Genomic DNA, 12,377 nt, shown 5'->3' with positions numbered 1-12,377 from the left:
TCATGTGCTCTCTTGGTCTGTTCCTACCAGGGTTTGGTTACAGCTGAGAGCTCAGTGATGTGTTTTCTAAACTCAACTCCCAAATGCCCAGGTGGGTATTTCAATTGTGGCACTTCCACCAGGAGCTAACTTTTCAATGAGGGCACAAAAACCTGGGCTTCAGATTTCACTTGATCTTCCTTCACAGCCATGTTGTCTGTTGCTATCCCCATTCTCTAACAAGGCACAGTTCTTCCTGCTGCAATGGGCTGGGAGTGATCGAAGGTCTCCCTGCTGAAAATGTGCTGCTGTTGTCCCCAGGAACCAGAAAATGTAATTGATTACGGAGATGGACAAGGCTGGGGTATTTTTGCCATTTTGTAACATCTTCCTATTGTGTGACATTTCACTTATGGAACAATGGAACTTATGGAACCTAATGCTGGTGCTTGCAACCAAGTCAAGTCTTTAGGTGCATTATGATAACAAGTCTACACTCTGCAGAAAGTACACTCAGAGTGTCTGTCTGCTGCCTGCCTCTACACATCAGGTGCTTATGGCATTGTACACGGCTTAATATGAGTATGATATTTTTTCTTTTCTTTCAGCAGACAATTGTGACTGTCCATAAATATAGTAGCTTCTCGTGATGGGGATTATTGCCCAACTTTAACCAGTGATAGTAACAACAAAAATAAATCATGGGAACTCTTAGGAAGCAATTTAGTTAGAACATTGAAGTTTTGTGTCTCATGAATCAAGATTAGCATTTCCTGTATTGGGAAGGGAGAGGATTAAACAGAGGGATTAAAAGGACATCTTTACCCCACTGGACTCTGTGGAATAGCCCCTGAGGATATGGCTAAGAAAGAGCTCAACAGGAATGCCAAATTTCTGCTGAATAGGTTAAAAGGGTGAGGAAGCCTCTTCGGCAGCCATCCAAGCGCAGAAGACCTGCATAACATTTCTGCTGAATAGGGCCCTGAAGACAAAAAACAAAACAAAACAAAACAAAACAAAAACCATAGGAACCTTGAAATTTTTTTCTAATTGCGTGGCTTCTTACTAATGCCTCAAATCTCCAGAGACACTTAAACCCCTTTTTTTTTTTTTTTTCCCTTTTCAGGATAGTTAGACATTCCTTGAGATGCGCTAGATGATATAGTCTTACAACAGAAGTAATCAGATTAGGTTTCTATATAGTAAAACAATACGTAAACCTTAGGAAGCCCACTTCTTTATATCAATGATCAGTGAAAGTTACCCTATCCTATGTCTGAAAAACAAAACAAAAACAACCAACAAAAAAGAAACCAAACAAATAAAATAAAATCTGAAATCTTTATCCATTGTACGATGTATGTGGCTTTTGTGTATTTATCAAATACATTAATTACTTTCTGTTGAAAGGAGCAGACTTAATTTGCATGTTATCAGTATTGGTGTTTCTGAGCACTTTTCTAGGATTTAGTGTATACTTGTGGATCTTGGTTTTGTTTGTAAAATTTCATCCTATTTCTAATGCCATATACTAAGATTTTAACAGTTACAGTAATGGGAAAGCAAGAAAAAAGTCTTACCTCTGCAAGAGGATGCCAGTGGGCAATGGGTTTCCGAGGATATGAGAGCATTTCATTCCAATGGTCACGACCTAGACTTTCTGCATCGTTGCCTACTTGACATACTCCAATGACCTCATTGTGACCTACACTGTGAAAATGTTCCATAATATGCTTTTCATAAAATATTACCTTTAGAATTGTACCATTTGCATATTTCATAGAGACAATAATCATGATTTTTTAGATGTATCTAAATATAATAAAGTATAAATTACAAGGGTTTGCTCTTTGAATTTTCCACAAATCAAAATAATTTGGTATATTATCCATGGTAGCAAACACTGTGTTTCTATATGCATTTATTTTATTTTTGTATGAGAAATGTCAAAAGTTATTTGTTTGTGTTCTGTAACTAGTTACAAGTAAACTGAGCCAAATTTTATAAACTGAGTCATGTGTCTAAGGGGTTAGTGCAGTTGCTCAGAAACAGAAAACCAGCGTGTGAACTGACTGTATGTTCAGTTATTTCTGTTCTGGTAAACACATGCAGCTTAGTTATGTTTGTTATGGATGCAAATCTGCATTTTAAAATTTAGAAAGGAAATTCTGCCTGACAATGAGACATTTTAGTCTTCTACTTAACTCAGTATGAGAAAATATTTAATTTCCCTTACACTGGGAGAAAAAGGATAACTTCATTCCTGGATGCAAAACTACTATACTAGATTTTGAGATAATTATTATTTTACATCTACAGGTATCTCACCGGTCATAATCCATAACAGCTATCGACAAGTTAATTTGGTCAATGTTTTCTGGAGGGACGTCAAAGACTATGGCTTCATTGTAAACGGGATTAAGGGTATTCCTCTTGGTGGAAGTTTTTCTTTTCTTTAGTCGCCTTCCTTCACACATTAAAGAAACCTTCACGTAGGGATCTGTGTGAATCATAAGAATAACGTTGGTTTTCTTTTGTCGTTTTTACAAAAACATAAATGGTCAGTAAAGGGAGTATTCTTGTATGCCCATAGCAGTTTGCAGAATTAGTCACTTGCATCTGGAATTTGAGCTTTTTTATTACCATGGAATGATTGGGAGGCAATGGACATTGGAAAGCTTTACCTGTTCGAAATCCTATAATGAACAATTCAGCTTCAATAAGTTTTTCTTTGTGTACTGATTTCTGAAAGAGTATTAAATTATCCACTGAACTATGACTGTTTTATACATCAGCCCGTGTATTAGTGTATTTATAACAACATAATTACTTTTACAAATTTGTAGGTCAGACAGAAGATGACAGCATTGTACACAGTACTGATGTATGGTTAAATATAATTCCAAGTGTAAGAAACTGCAGTTTATGTTTCTCAAGAGAATTGTAATTATGGATGCAGTGAAAAAGAAAATGAAAGAAAAAAGAAAAAAAAAGTTACCACGTTCTGGATCCTTTTGGGGAGTTCTACTACAAAAAATGAATCTATGAGCTCTTATTTAATTTAGTTTTTCTTGTTTTCATTAGCCAATTTTGAAACTGTTGTTGAAAGGAGTCTGGGATGACTGTTTTGTCCATATGCCAACGGCAGCAGAATTGGCTTGGTGTCTCTTGGAGACTGTCGAGGGTCAACCTGCCTCTGTGCACAACAAATAATCTGTTGTATGATCCAGCCTCTAATATGAAATCAACTTCGCCAACTCATCCTGTTTTGAATCATGATTGCTTTAGAAGTAATAATGTTGCTCTCTTATTGAGAGGAGATTATTTTAAACTGTTGGTTAAAGCAGAATGAACATTATTTATTTCTCAGGAATTCCTCAGGTGACTTAAGAGCTTGCAGTGTAAAAATGCTTCTTTTCAAATAACATTCTGGTAATTGACAGGACTGAAGTTCTGTGACTTGGGAGGGAAATGGGACACTAATCCACACTGAGCATTAAATGAATTCTTACCTGATGCTCCGGTGATATCCATTGCCTTTAAATTTCTTGCTTTTATTATTGTAATAGTTAGTCTACCAGCTGTTGGAAGGTAGCAGAGTGAAAACATCAGGTCACCAAGATCCACATTATCCTGTTCCAAAGAAACAGAAAAAATATGAAGCAATAATAACAGTTTTCCCTAGACATAATCCGTGGGAGATAAAGGTAAATTATACCTTTGAGAATCTACATTTCTGTAAGCAGAAGCTGAATTCTCATTCTCAAATGCAGCTGGAAAAACAGAAACCCATATGCACACAAGATTCAAGTCACTACAATTGTTGCTAGACCTTCAAAGCTGTGAAGTGTAAATGTAGCTACAGTTTTCATTACTTGTACTTGGAGCAGAGACACACTGATGTGATGAGGTGTACCATGAGGTACTGGAACATCTTCGTTCTATGTTTTGTAGTGATTTGCATGTCATGTTGATAAGTTGCAGCAGATGTCTGTGCCTTCTCTTCTGTAGAATCACAGAATTACAGAATGGCCAGGGTTGGAAGGGACCTCAAGGATCACGAATCTCCAACCCCCCTGCCACATGCAGGGCCACCAACCTCCACACTTAATACTAGACCAGGCTGCCCAGGGCCCCATCCAGTCTGACCTTGAACATCTCCAGGGACAGGGCATCCACAACCTCTCTGGGCAGCCTGTTCCAGCACCTCACCACTCTCTCTGTAAAGAACTTCCCCCTGACATCCAACCTAAATCTTCCCTGCCTCAACTTAAAACCATTTCCCCTCGTCCTGCTGTTATCTACCCTTTCAAAGAGTTGATTCCCCTCCTGTTTGTAGGCTCCCCTTAGGTACTGAAATGCTGCAATGAGGTCACCCCACAGCCTTCTTCTCTCCAAGCTGAACAAGCCCAGCTCCCTCAGCCTGTCTTCATAGGGGAGGTGCTCCAGTCCCCTGATCATCTTTGTGGCTCTCCTCTGGACCCTCTTCAACAGTTCCCTGTCTTTCTTGTACTGGGAGGGGGGGGCTCCAGACCTGGACACAGTACTCCAAATGGGGCCTCACAAGAGCAGAGTAGAGGAGGACAATCACCTCCCTGTCCCTGCTGGCCACCCCTCTTTTGATGGAGCCCAGGATACCATTTGCCTTCCAAGCCACAAGGGCACACTGCTGGCTCATGTTAAATTTTTCATCCATCAAGACCCCCAGGTCCTTCTGTGCAGGGCTGCTCTCAAGGACCGCTCCTTCCAGTCTGTAGGGATGCCTGGGATTCCTCCGGCCCAAGTGCAAAACTCTGCACTTTGCCATGCTGAATCTCATCAGTTTCACCCAGGCCCACCTTTCTAGCCTCTCGAGGTCCCTCTGCATGGCATCCCTTCCTTCTACCATGTCAACTGCACCACTCAGCTTGGTGTCATCAGCGAACTTGCTGAGGGTGCACACGAAGGACGCCTGCAGTGAGGTTCACAGGAAATTGCTTGGGCAGGGCAAAGTTTTCTGCAAATCTCAATTTTTTGTCAACTCAGTTGTGGTAGAAGTGTAGTCACTATTGTACTGGGCAGATCCTATTAGGCCAAACTTTTATGAAAAAATATAGTGGATAAAGGATTGTATCAAAGGGTTTCTGAGATTTGATTTGCAATTTTTTCACTGAGAAGTGAACTGGTACCTTCATAGACCTACTGCCTGTAACCCAATATTTCACTTTTCAGTAAAAAGTTTTCCTTTCTGGCAAACTCAAAGCTACATTCTAGATTTTATAGGGAAGAGCAATGAAGCTCTTGTGGAACATGTCTATCTTGCCTACATAGCTCTGCAGAACAGCTTTTCTCCTTTCTCAGGGCAGCTGCTCCTGTGTCAGTGTGAGCATGTCATCTGAGCTGCCCTCAGTAGGGGAAAGCAGCACCTATGGCACAGCTTCTGATTTACATGCCTGCCTCCCTAGAGCTTCTTGGAGAAGGAAAGGTAATGGCCCATGTGTGATGTATACAGCTTGCCTCGGGTTTTTTACATCCACTAGGGAGTCTGTCATTTGATATGTGGAAAACAGTTCCAGAATATCAAGTGTCAGGGAGAGATGACAACATAACATCAGCAGTCATTCCTTGGCATAAAATGACAGTAAACTGCTTATTATGATTAAATGGCATGAGAGTGAATGAATTGCTGTAACCATCCAGTGTAATTTCATCAATATTTTGAAACACCGCATTTTGTTTCAAAATCACTAGTGACATGCTTTGGGCCAAATGCCCAAAGGATGGTTAGAAATAGTTTCCTGAATGGCATTTTACCTAGGAATAAAATAGCAAAGGTTTATTCACCTCTCTTTTTGAAATAGTTCTACTCCAGAATACCTGGTATTTGTTGGACTTAATCAGATACTGAGTCTAGAGCCAAGCACTTGGGAATAGGGAGACCTGGGCTATAGTCCTTGCTATAATAAATAAATCTCAACAGGAAATAAAAAAGCTTCAGAAAAAGTTAATGAGAAAGGACATCTTGTCTTGCAGCGAGAAGCTTCTTGTCTAAACTAGAAGGCACGGGGTATGAATGGAGTTCTCCCACATATATACCCCATTGAGTAATTCGTTAGTGGGAAGAGGATGACAGATTGCTTCCGACAAGTATTTTCTGAGAACAAGTGGAAGAAGCATCCCACTGAGCACAGCAGGTTGTGAAAAGACAGTTGCTATAATTCTTAATATTTTTTTTATCAATTTCACCTCAGATGAACTTTCTGATCCACTGAAAATATTCGCTTGCTAAATTGATTTTCCTGTGAAACTCAGTTCTGTAATAAAGTCCGACAGAATGTAGTTAGATGGAAAAAAATGATGTTTTTAAATGTATCTGCATGGATTTTGCACCCTTATCCTGGCACTCTTAAACACACTCCTCCCATTTTGAATTTGAGTGGAGCTTGACACAAGAAATGACTATCAGAAGTGGGATTATTCTTCTACCTTGACTGCCTTGCTTATGTCATGAGGCTAGTGCTATGCTCTCCCCTACTTAACAGATATTCGGTGCTTTCTGAATAAGGATTGAGCAGTGCATTTTGTTTTGAGAAAAGATCAATGCATCTGTAGATAAGAGTCTTTACGAGCTGTGTTTGTACCAACTTCTATGTCGCACAAACATGTGCACTTTACCCCCCTACCCAACACGCCCCAAATGAAGGATGGTACAGGACATAAAAGGTAAGTGAAAATGCTTGGAAAGAACTCCTAGCAAATGTTTGTCTCTGAGCTAGCTGCTGCACAGACCCGTGCCCAGAGCCTGTGTGCACACAACATTGAGTTAGTAGGGAGATATGCAAGACAAAGAATGGTGGTCACTATCAGAGAAAAAGCTACATCAGAAGGGATTTCAGAAAATATGTGCATTCAGTCAGAAATAGCTCCTTTCCTTCTGCTGTTATTGGAGAGAGCTGCTGTCAAAGAAGGAAAATGCTGATAATGAGGACCTTCTGTCAGTAATAACTAGTTTTTAACCTTGGCTGAACTTTGTCAACTGTCATCCCTTTCATTCTAAAGACCAGTGTTTTGTGGTGGCTGTAAAGCTGATAAAGGCTGTGACAGTATCAGGATAACTGATATGACTCATCCTGTTTAGTGCCTTGCTGGATCATGCTTGGAAGTAGACCTGCTGCAGCACTGTTTTGCTGACTTGCTTTGTGGCAGTATTGAAGTGCTCTTTGAAAAGATGACGTTCAGTCCTACAGGCTAAAGTGGTGGAAGTAGGAGAAGTTTCCCTTGACTGACATCTGTGCTTAACAGCAGGACAACTTTAGAGGGGGTAGTTTTTCTTCCCATTGTGAGAAAGAAAAAAATCCATAATTTAAGTGTAGTTCCTGAGCTCCAAGGTGCTCAGATTCATAGCTGTGGAATACTGTCTTCAACTGCTAAGTACGCAACTCGAGGGAACAGAATTTCAGAAGCCACAGAAATTAAAAGAAGCATCTTTGGGCAATGAGGGGAATTTGTCACTCTGGCAGATTCTGAGAGTGGCTATTTTCCATTATTTGGTCACAGGTCTTAGAAGAAGATAGCATTGTGAAACCATTCCATTTTCCTTCAGCATAAAACCAGTCCTGTAAGGCACCTTTTGTTTTAACTGTGTATTGGAATATTTAGATACTGTCAAACATGGCAGGGTCATTCTTTACGCAGCTCCAGTGCTCCACTTGGTAAATAGCTACAGAAATTGTATTATTAAAATCAGTTTCAGTGGCTTTTCCTGAAAGATTTATTGTCCCTGCCTTTCGAAGATAACTCTTCTAGTATTTCCCCCTGTAAATCTAACAGTGTGACATTATGTCTTTTAAAATGCTGAATTCTAGCGCTCACATTAATAGCTTGTGTGACTATTATCAGAAGCTATTTACAGTTTTAAAAATAGTTTTTAGCAAATAGCCTGAAGGATAAGTCACTGCCTAGTCATGTGTCAGCAGCTCCATGATGGTGCTTAGGTTGTGCATAAGTCATCCTGAGATACAGGAGGACGTGTAATCTTAAAGGGAACCGTGGTAATGGACCCCTGTAGGGCTTCACTTCTGATTCCTTTGAGGCAGCATTAGGAAATTCAGGCTGGATCATACCTTCTCAGTTGTAAGTTATCTGATAGTTAGGGAGTTTCTGACAAATGGGAATTACATTTGGCATCAGACAGCTCTTGTGGACTGCTTATTCCTTTTCTTAAATACATTGGGTGCAGAGAACAGAGATGTAAAATTGTTCTAAACAAGCAGCAAGAGATGGAAGGTAAAAAACAAATCATAGGTCATAAGTTCTCCCTCTGTCTTTAGTCTAGGTGAAAACATGCTATTGCTGAGTTATACAATCATAAGTTTTGTGCCCATGTCTCCAGCAAATTATTTGATTTCTGTAGCAAACAAGCTGTAGCAGGCTTGCTATCACATAGTGCCTATGTCCCTCTAAAGTATATGCCTCAGTTATGACAGGTTCCTCAGTTCCTCATGTATAAGAAGACAGCCACTATGTATGTATGTATGTATGTATGTATGTATGTATGTATGTGTTATTTTTCTGGTACATAACAAAAATAAAATCATGCTAATTATGGGTAGTGAGGTGCTCAGATACAGTTTTATTCATCTGATCAACTTAACCATGAAGAGGAGCACTTAGAGGGAGCGGTACCCTTGCTGACATCTTTTAAAGGTGCTACCTGTTGACACAGGTTTTCAGGACACTCAGAATTTTAGAGACTTTACAGATTTTTTTTGCTCTGTCAGAAAATTGTGATGTCGCAAACTACCTCCATTCGCAGTTTTGCATGGCACTGGAAATGAGGAATAAAATGGGCATTTTGTGAAATGAGATTGTGGACTGATTGCCAGTATTATGTTTCTTTTTCTTGCTTCTTTTTCCCTACTCCTAGTGAAGGAATATCAGTCCAAATTTAATAAAATAACATAAAAAAAAATCTAGTTATTTTACAGTCTTCACTGGAATTACTGAAATTATTCTTCTGTACTGCAAGATTATTTTTATTGTATATTATTCTTCATTATTATCTTTAATGATATGGGGGTTTCAATTCTGCAGGATTTTGGAATAGGTTCACCCTGCTAAGAGAAAGGTAATTTAAGTATAGTAGGCATATATTTTATGTCTAAATGAAAAAGAAAAAATACTTTAAGAAGTGCTTTATCCTTTACTGGATATAAATCTATTAAATTGCTCATCTATGTTGAGAAGTCTGATTCAGATTTGAGTGATCTAGGATGTTCATCTGGTTCAGGCACAAGTCCATGACACAAATTCTGTGGAAATAGCACACTAGGAAACATTTGTGAATCTAATCTATTTTGGAAAGATTACAAATCATGTAACGTATCTAAAAAATGATAAACTTATGAAGGTAACTCTAAATTTTCAGTTATTTCTTCATAAGATTACTTTGAGTTAAATGTATACTGAGGAAAAACACTTTAGAAATGTATGTTTTTAATCGGATTTGCACATGAATAGAAAAGTGCCAGGTGCCTTCTCATTACAGAAGTATTCATGTTTTAAGATGGCTAAAAAAGATATCACTGGAAAATTCTATTTTTATGACATCTTAAATTAAAGAAATGAACTCTAGTCAAGTAGGCATTAATCAGCCAGTCAGACTATATACAGTGAGTGAGTAAAGTTTGTGGAAAGTGGGAATGGTTTACCTTGTTTGTATGTGTACACAACTGTATAAAGTATATACAGATCCTAATCTAGGATGAACAAAAAGGCAAAATAATGATTTATTTTGAAATTATTGGAATCCTAGTATTTTCTCCACTGGATTATCTGTATCTCAGCATTTATTACTTAGCATACATTGATAAAAATATCAAATCTGAGTGATTCTTGCATGAATCTTTAAGAATGAATTATCTGCTGCAAAAGTAGCACAGTGAGCTGTAGGCAATTCAGGAGGCTCCTGGAATGCATTGAGGATAACTACTTGAGTCAAGATCCCACCAGGGGAGATGCAATACTGAACCTGTTGCTCACCAATGCAAATGAGCAGATTGGTGACATCAGGACTGGGAGCTAGCTAGGCTGTACTGACCATGCTGTGGTGACAGTCAAAGAGTTTTGCTTAGCATCTTGCCAACTTCTGATCTTTGGATTAGTGTCATTGGGTCTTTTCCATTTCACAAAGAAAACAAGATAAAGTTAGGCTATCCTATGCCATCACATCACAGCCAGACAAAGATTTTTCTTTTTCCTCTCTTGAATCCATCATCCTTGTGTCATGATTGTTTTTCTTTAAGACAGACCACTGTATAAGGAGAATCTTCAGATATGACTTTGTGTTGTGTTAGTCAGTCAGAATATCTTAGAATGTGGAGTCAAAGGGTATGAATGAAAAAGACATCTGAAGCATAATACCAAATGTGGCAACCTAAAAACACTGACAGTGTGACATCTACTGAAGTGGAATATACTGGAAGAAATGGAGAAGTCAATCTGTCCACAGCACCTCACTTGTAAACTCACATCTTACAGGCTATGACAAATCCAATTAATGCATCTGAGGAGACCATATACATAACTTGCTCTTGCCACAGTATCCTTAGTAAGTCACGGACAGAGGCCTTTTTCTGCAGGTGTTGTACTTTTCTTTGTGAAGACTCTACATCTCCATTGTCATAATTTATATCCTGTAAATAGAATGGCAATGATTAACTGAAACTGCCTTTCCAATCGGTTAGCAGCATGTTGTCTTCAGTTATCTGAATGCATTTACAGAATGTTCTTGCTGAGTCATTTAAGACTATTGCTAAATTATTCTCTATTAAGATCCTTACTTTAAGAAGCCTCCATTTGATAAACTTCATACTCACAATTATTTTTAAACTCATACTTATATCCTATAGCTTTTACTGGCTTTGAATTCTTTATGTAAATTTTCTATTCAGTAACCCAAAAAACTAAATTACTTTGCTGAATCTAGGCTTAGGAGGGACTTTAATGAATTATCTTATAGCAATTGAGATAATGTCTTAATTTGTTCCAAACTAAATTGATAAATGGGAGTGACGGCCTGAGCTGAGCTGATGAAAATTAGTAGACATGGCTGGAAGAGCTGGAATACTTGTCCTCTTCATGTGTGTGTTGCTGTGTCAGAAACTGATGTCAGAAGTTAACAAAAGTAATTTTTAGCTTCCTTGTTAGTTATGAGGAAAGAGTGTACATGGAGTTGTTTTATAGGGCTTGCTAGGTGGCATTGTTAGTCAAAGAAAGGAGTAGATAATTTAAGTTTTTCCTTTCAAGTTCTGCTATTCCTTTGTAAAGAATTTTGTTTTCTTGAGTTGCTACTGCTTTATGCAATTCTTCTGTGACTTGTTGCTTTCTACAAAATACGAAGTACTCTATGAATACGGCAATACAAAAAAATCTGCCTTCCCTTTCTCTGCCTTTTCTCTTCCAGAAATTATGTGCATCTTTAATCATTTTGACAGGGGAAAGGAATGTGTCTGTTTGGTAGGGAAGGATATGGGAACACTTCAGAGCTACAGAAGATCACTTTATCTTTCTGATCTAATATTTAAAAATAGCCTGTAAGATGTGAGTTTACAAGTGAGGTGCTGTGGACAGATTCACTTCTGCATTTCTGCCAGTGTATTCCATTTCAGTATACGCCATATTGTCAGTCTTTATAGATTGCCACATTTGGTATTGTGCTTCAAAAATCTTTTGAAATTGAAGCTCCTTGAAAGTGAGTTTGATTATTTCATGCTGCTGAAGTATTTTAGCATAGAGTCGACTCAAACTTTTCTCTCTGCAGAAGGCAGTGATGCCTTAGAAATGTTGATAAGCTTTGGAACAGCCATGAAATACAAATTGTTCTATATTGGAATAGTTGTTTGGAGAGCAACTACTTTCTTGAAAGGAAAGCTAGCGGGAACTTCAGCTGGGAGATGGGAGAGTTTTGATGTTAGGCTGCTATGGTTTAAACCCAGAAGGCAACTCAGCACATTGCATCTGCTCTCTCACTCCCCAGGTGGGATGGAGAGAGAACTGGGAAGATAAAAGTGTGAGAACTCATGGGCTGAGATAGACAGTTTGACAGGTAAAGCAAAAGTCACACGTCCAAACAAAGTGAAAGAAGGAATTCATCGCTGCTTCTCGTAGACATGCAGGTGTTCAGCCACATCCAGGAAAACAGGGCTTACTATGCATTTGACAAATGTCATTGTTCCAAAAGACCTCCCCTTTCTCCTTCATTCCCTCAGCTTTTATTGTTGGTAATGACATCATATGGTACAGGACATCCCTTTTGCCATTTTGGGTCAGCTGTCCTGGTTCTGTCCCAGCTCCTTTGTTTGTGTGCCAGCACACTGCTGGCAAGGCAGTGTGAGAAGCTGACAAGTCCTTGACTTAGT

General features: G+C 38.8%; 1 protein-coding gene across 3 annotated transcripts in view; it reads right to left on the bottom strand.

Annotated features, from left to right (window-relative positions):
* SYT9 (synaptotagmin 9) overlaps positions 1-12,377 on the bottom strand; it is a 70,953-nt gene that overhangs the window by 4,954 nt on the left and 53,622 nt on the right. The window contains exons 4-7 of one of the 3 annotated variants that reach the window (XM_031613868.2): positions 3,492-3,612; positions 2,308-2,479; positions 1,560-1,689; positions 805-961 (exon numbers count right to left, since the gene is read on the bottom strand). In XM_031613868.2, coding sequence (XP_031469728.2) covers positions 854-961; positions 1,560-1,689; positions 2,308-2,479; positions 3,492-3,612 — 531 coding nt within the window. In that variant the 3' untranslated portion in view covers positions 805-853. Of the gene's footprint in view, positions 1-804; positions 962-1,559; positions 1,690-2,307; positions 2,480-3,491; positions 3,613-12,377 lie in introns of those variants that run through there. The other 2 variants (XM_031613869.2, XM_031613870.2) reach the window with 2 other exon arrangements.

The sequence above is a fragment of the Phasianus colchicus genome, chromosome 5, assembly GCF_987193195.1.
Source record: "Phasianus colchicus chromosome 5, bPhaCol1.hap1.1, whole genome shotgun sequence".
NCBI classification, from domain to species: Eukaryota; Metazoa; Chordata; class Aves; order Galliformes; family Phasianidae; genus Phasianus; species Phasianus colchicus.
The sequence above is the reverse complement of the archived record's forward strand: the minus strand, read 5'-3'. Positions and strand labels throughout refer to the sequence as shown.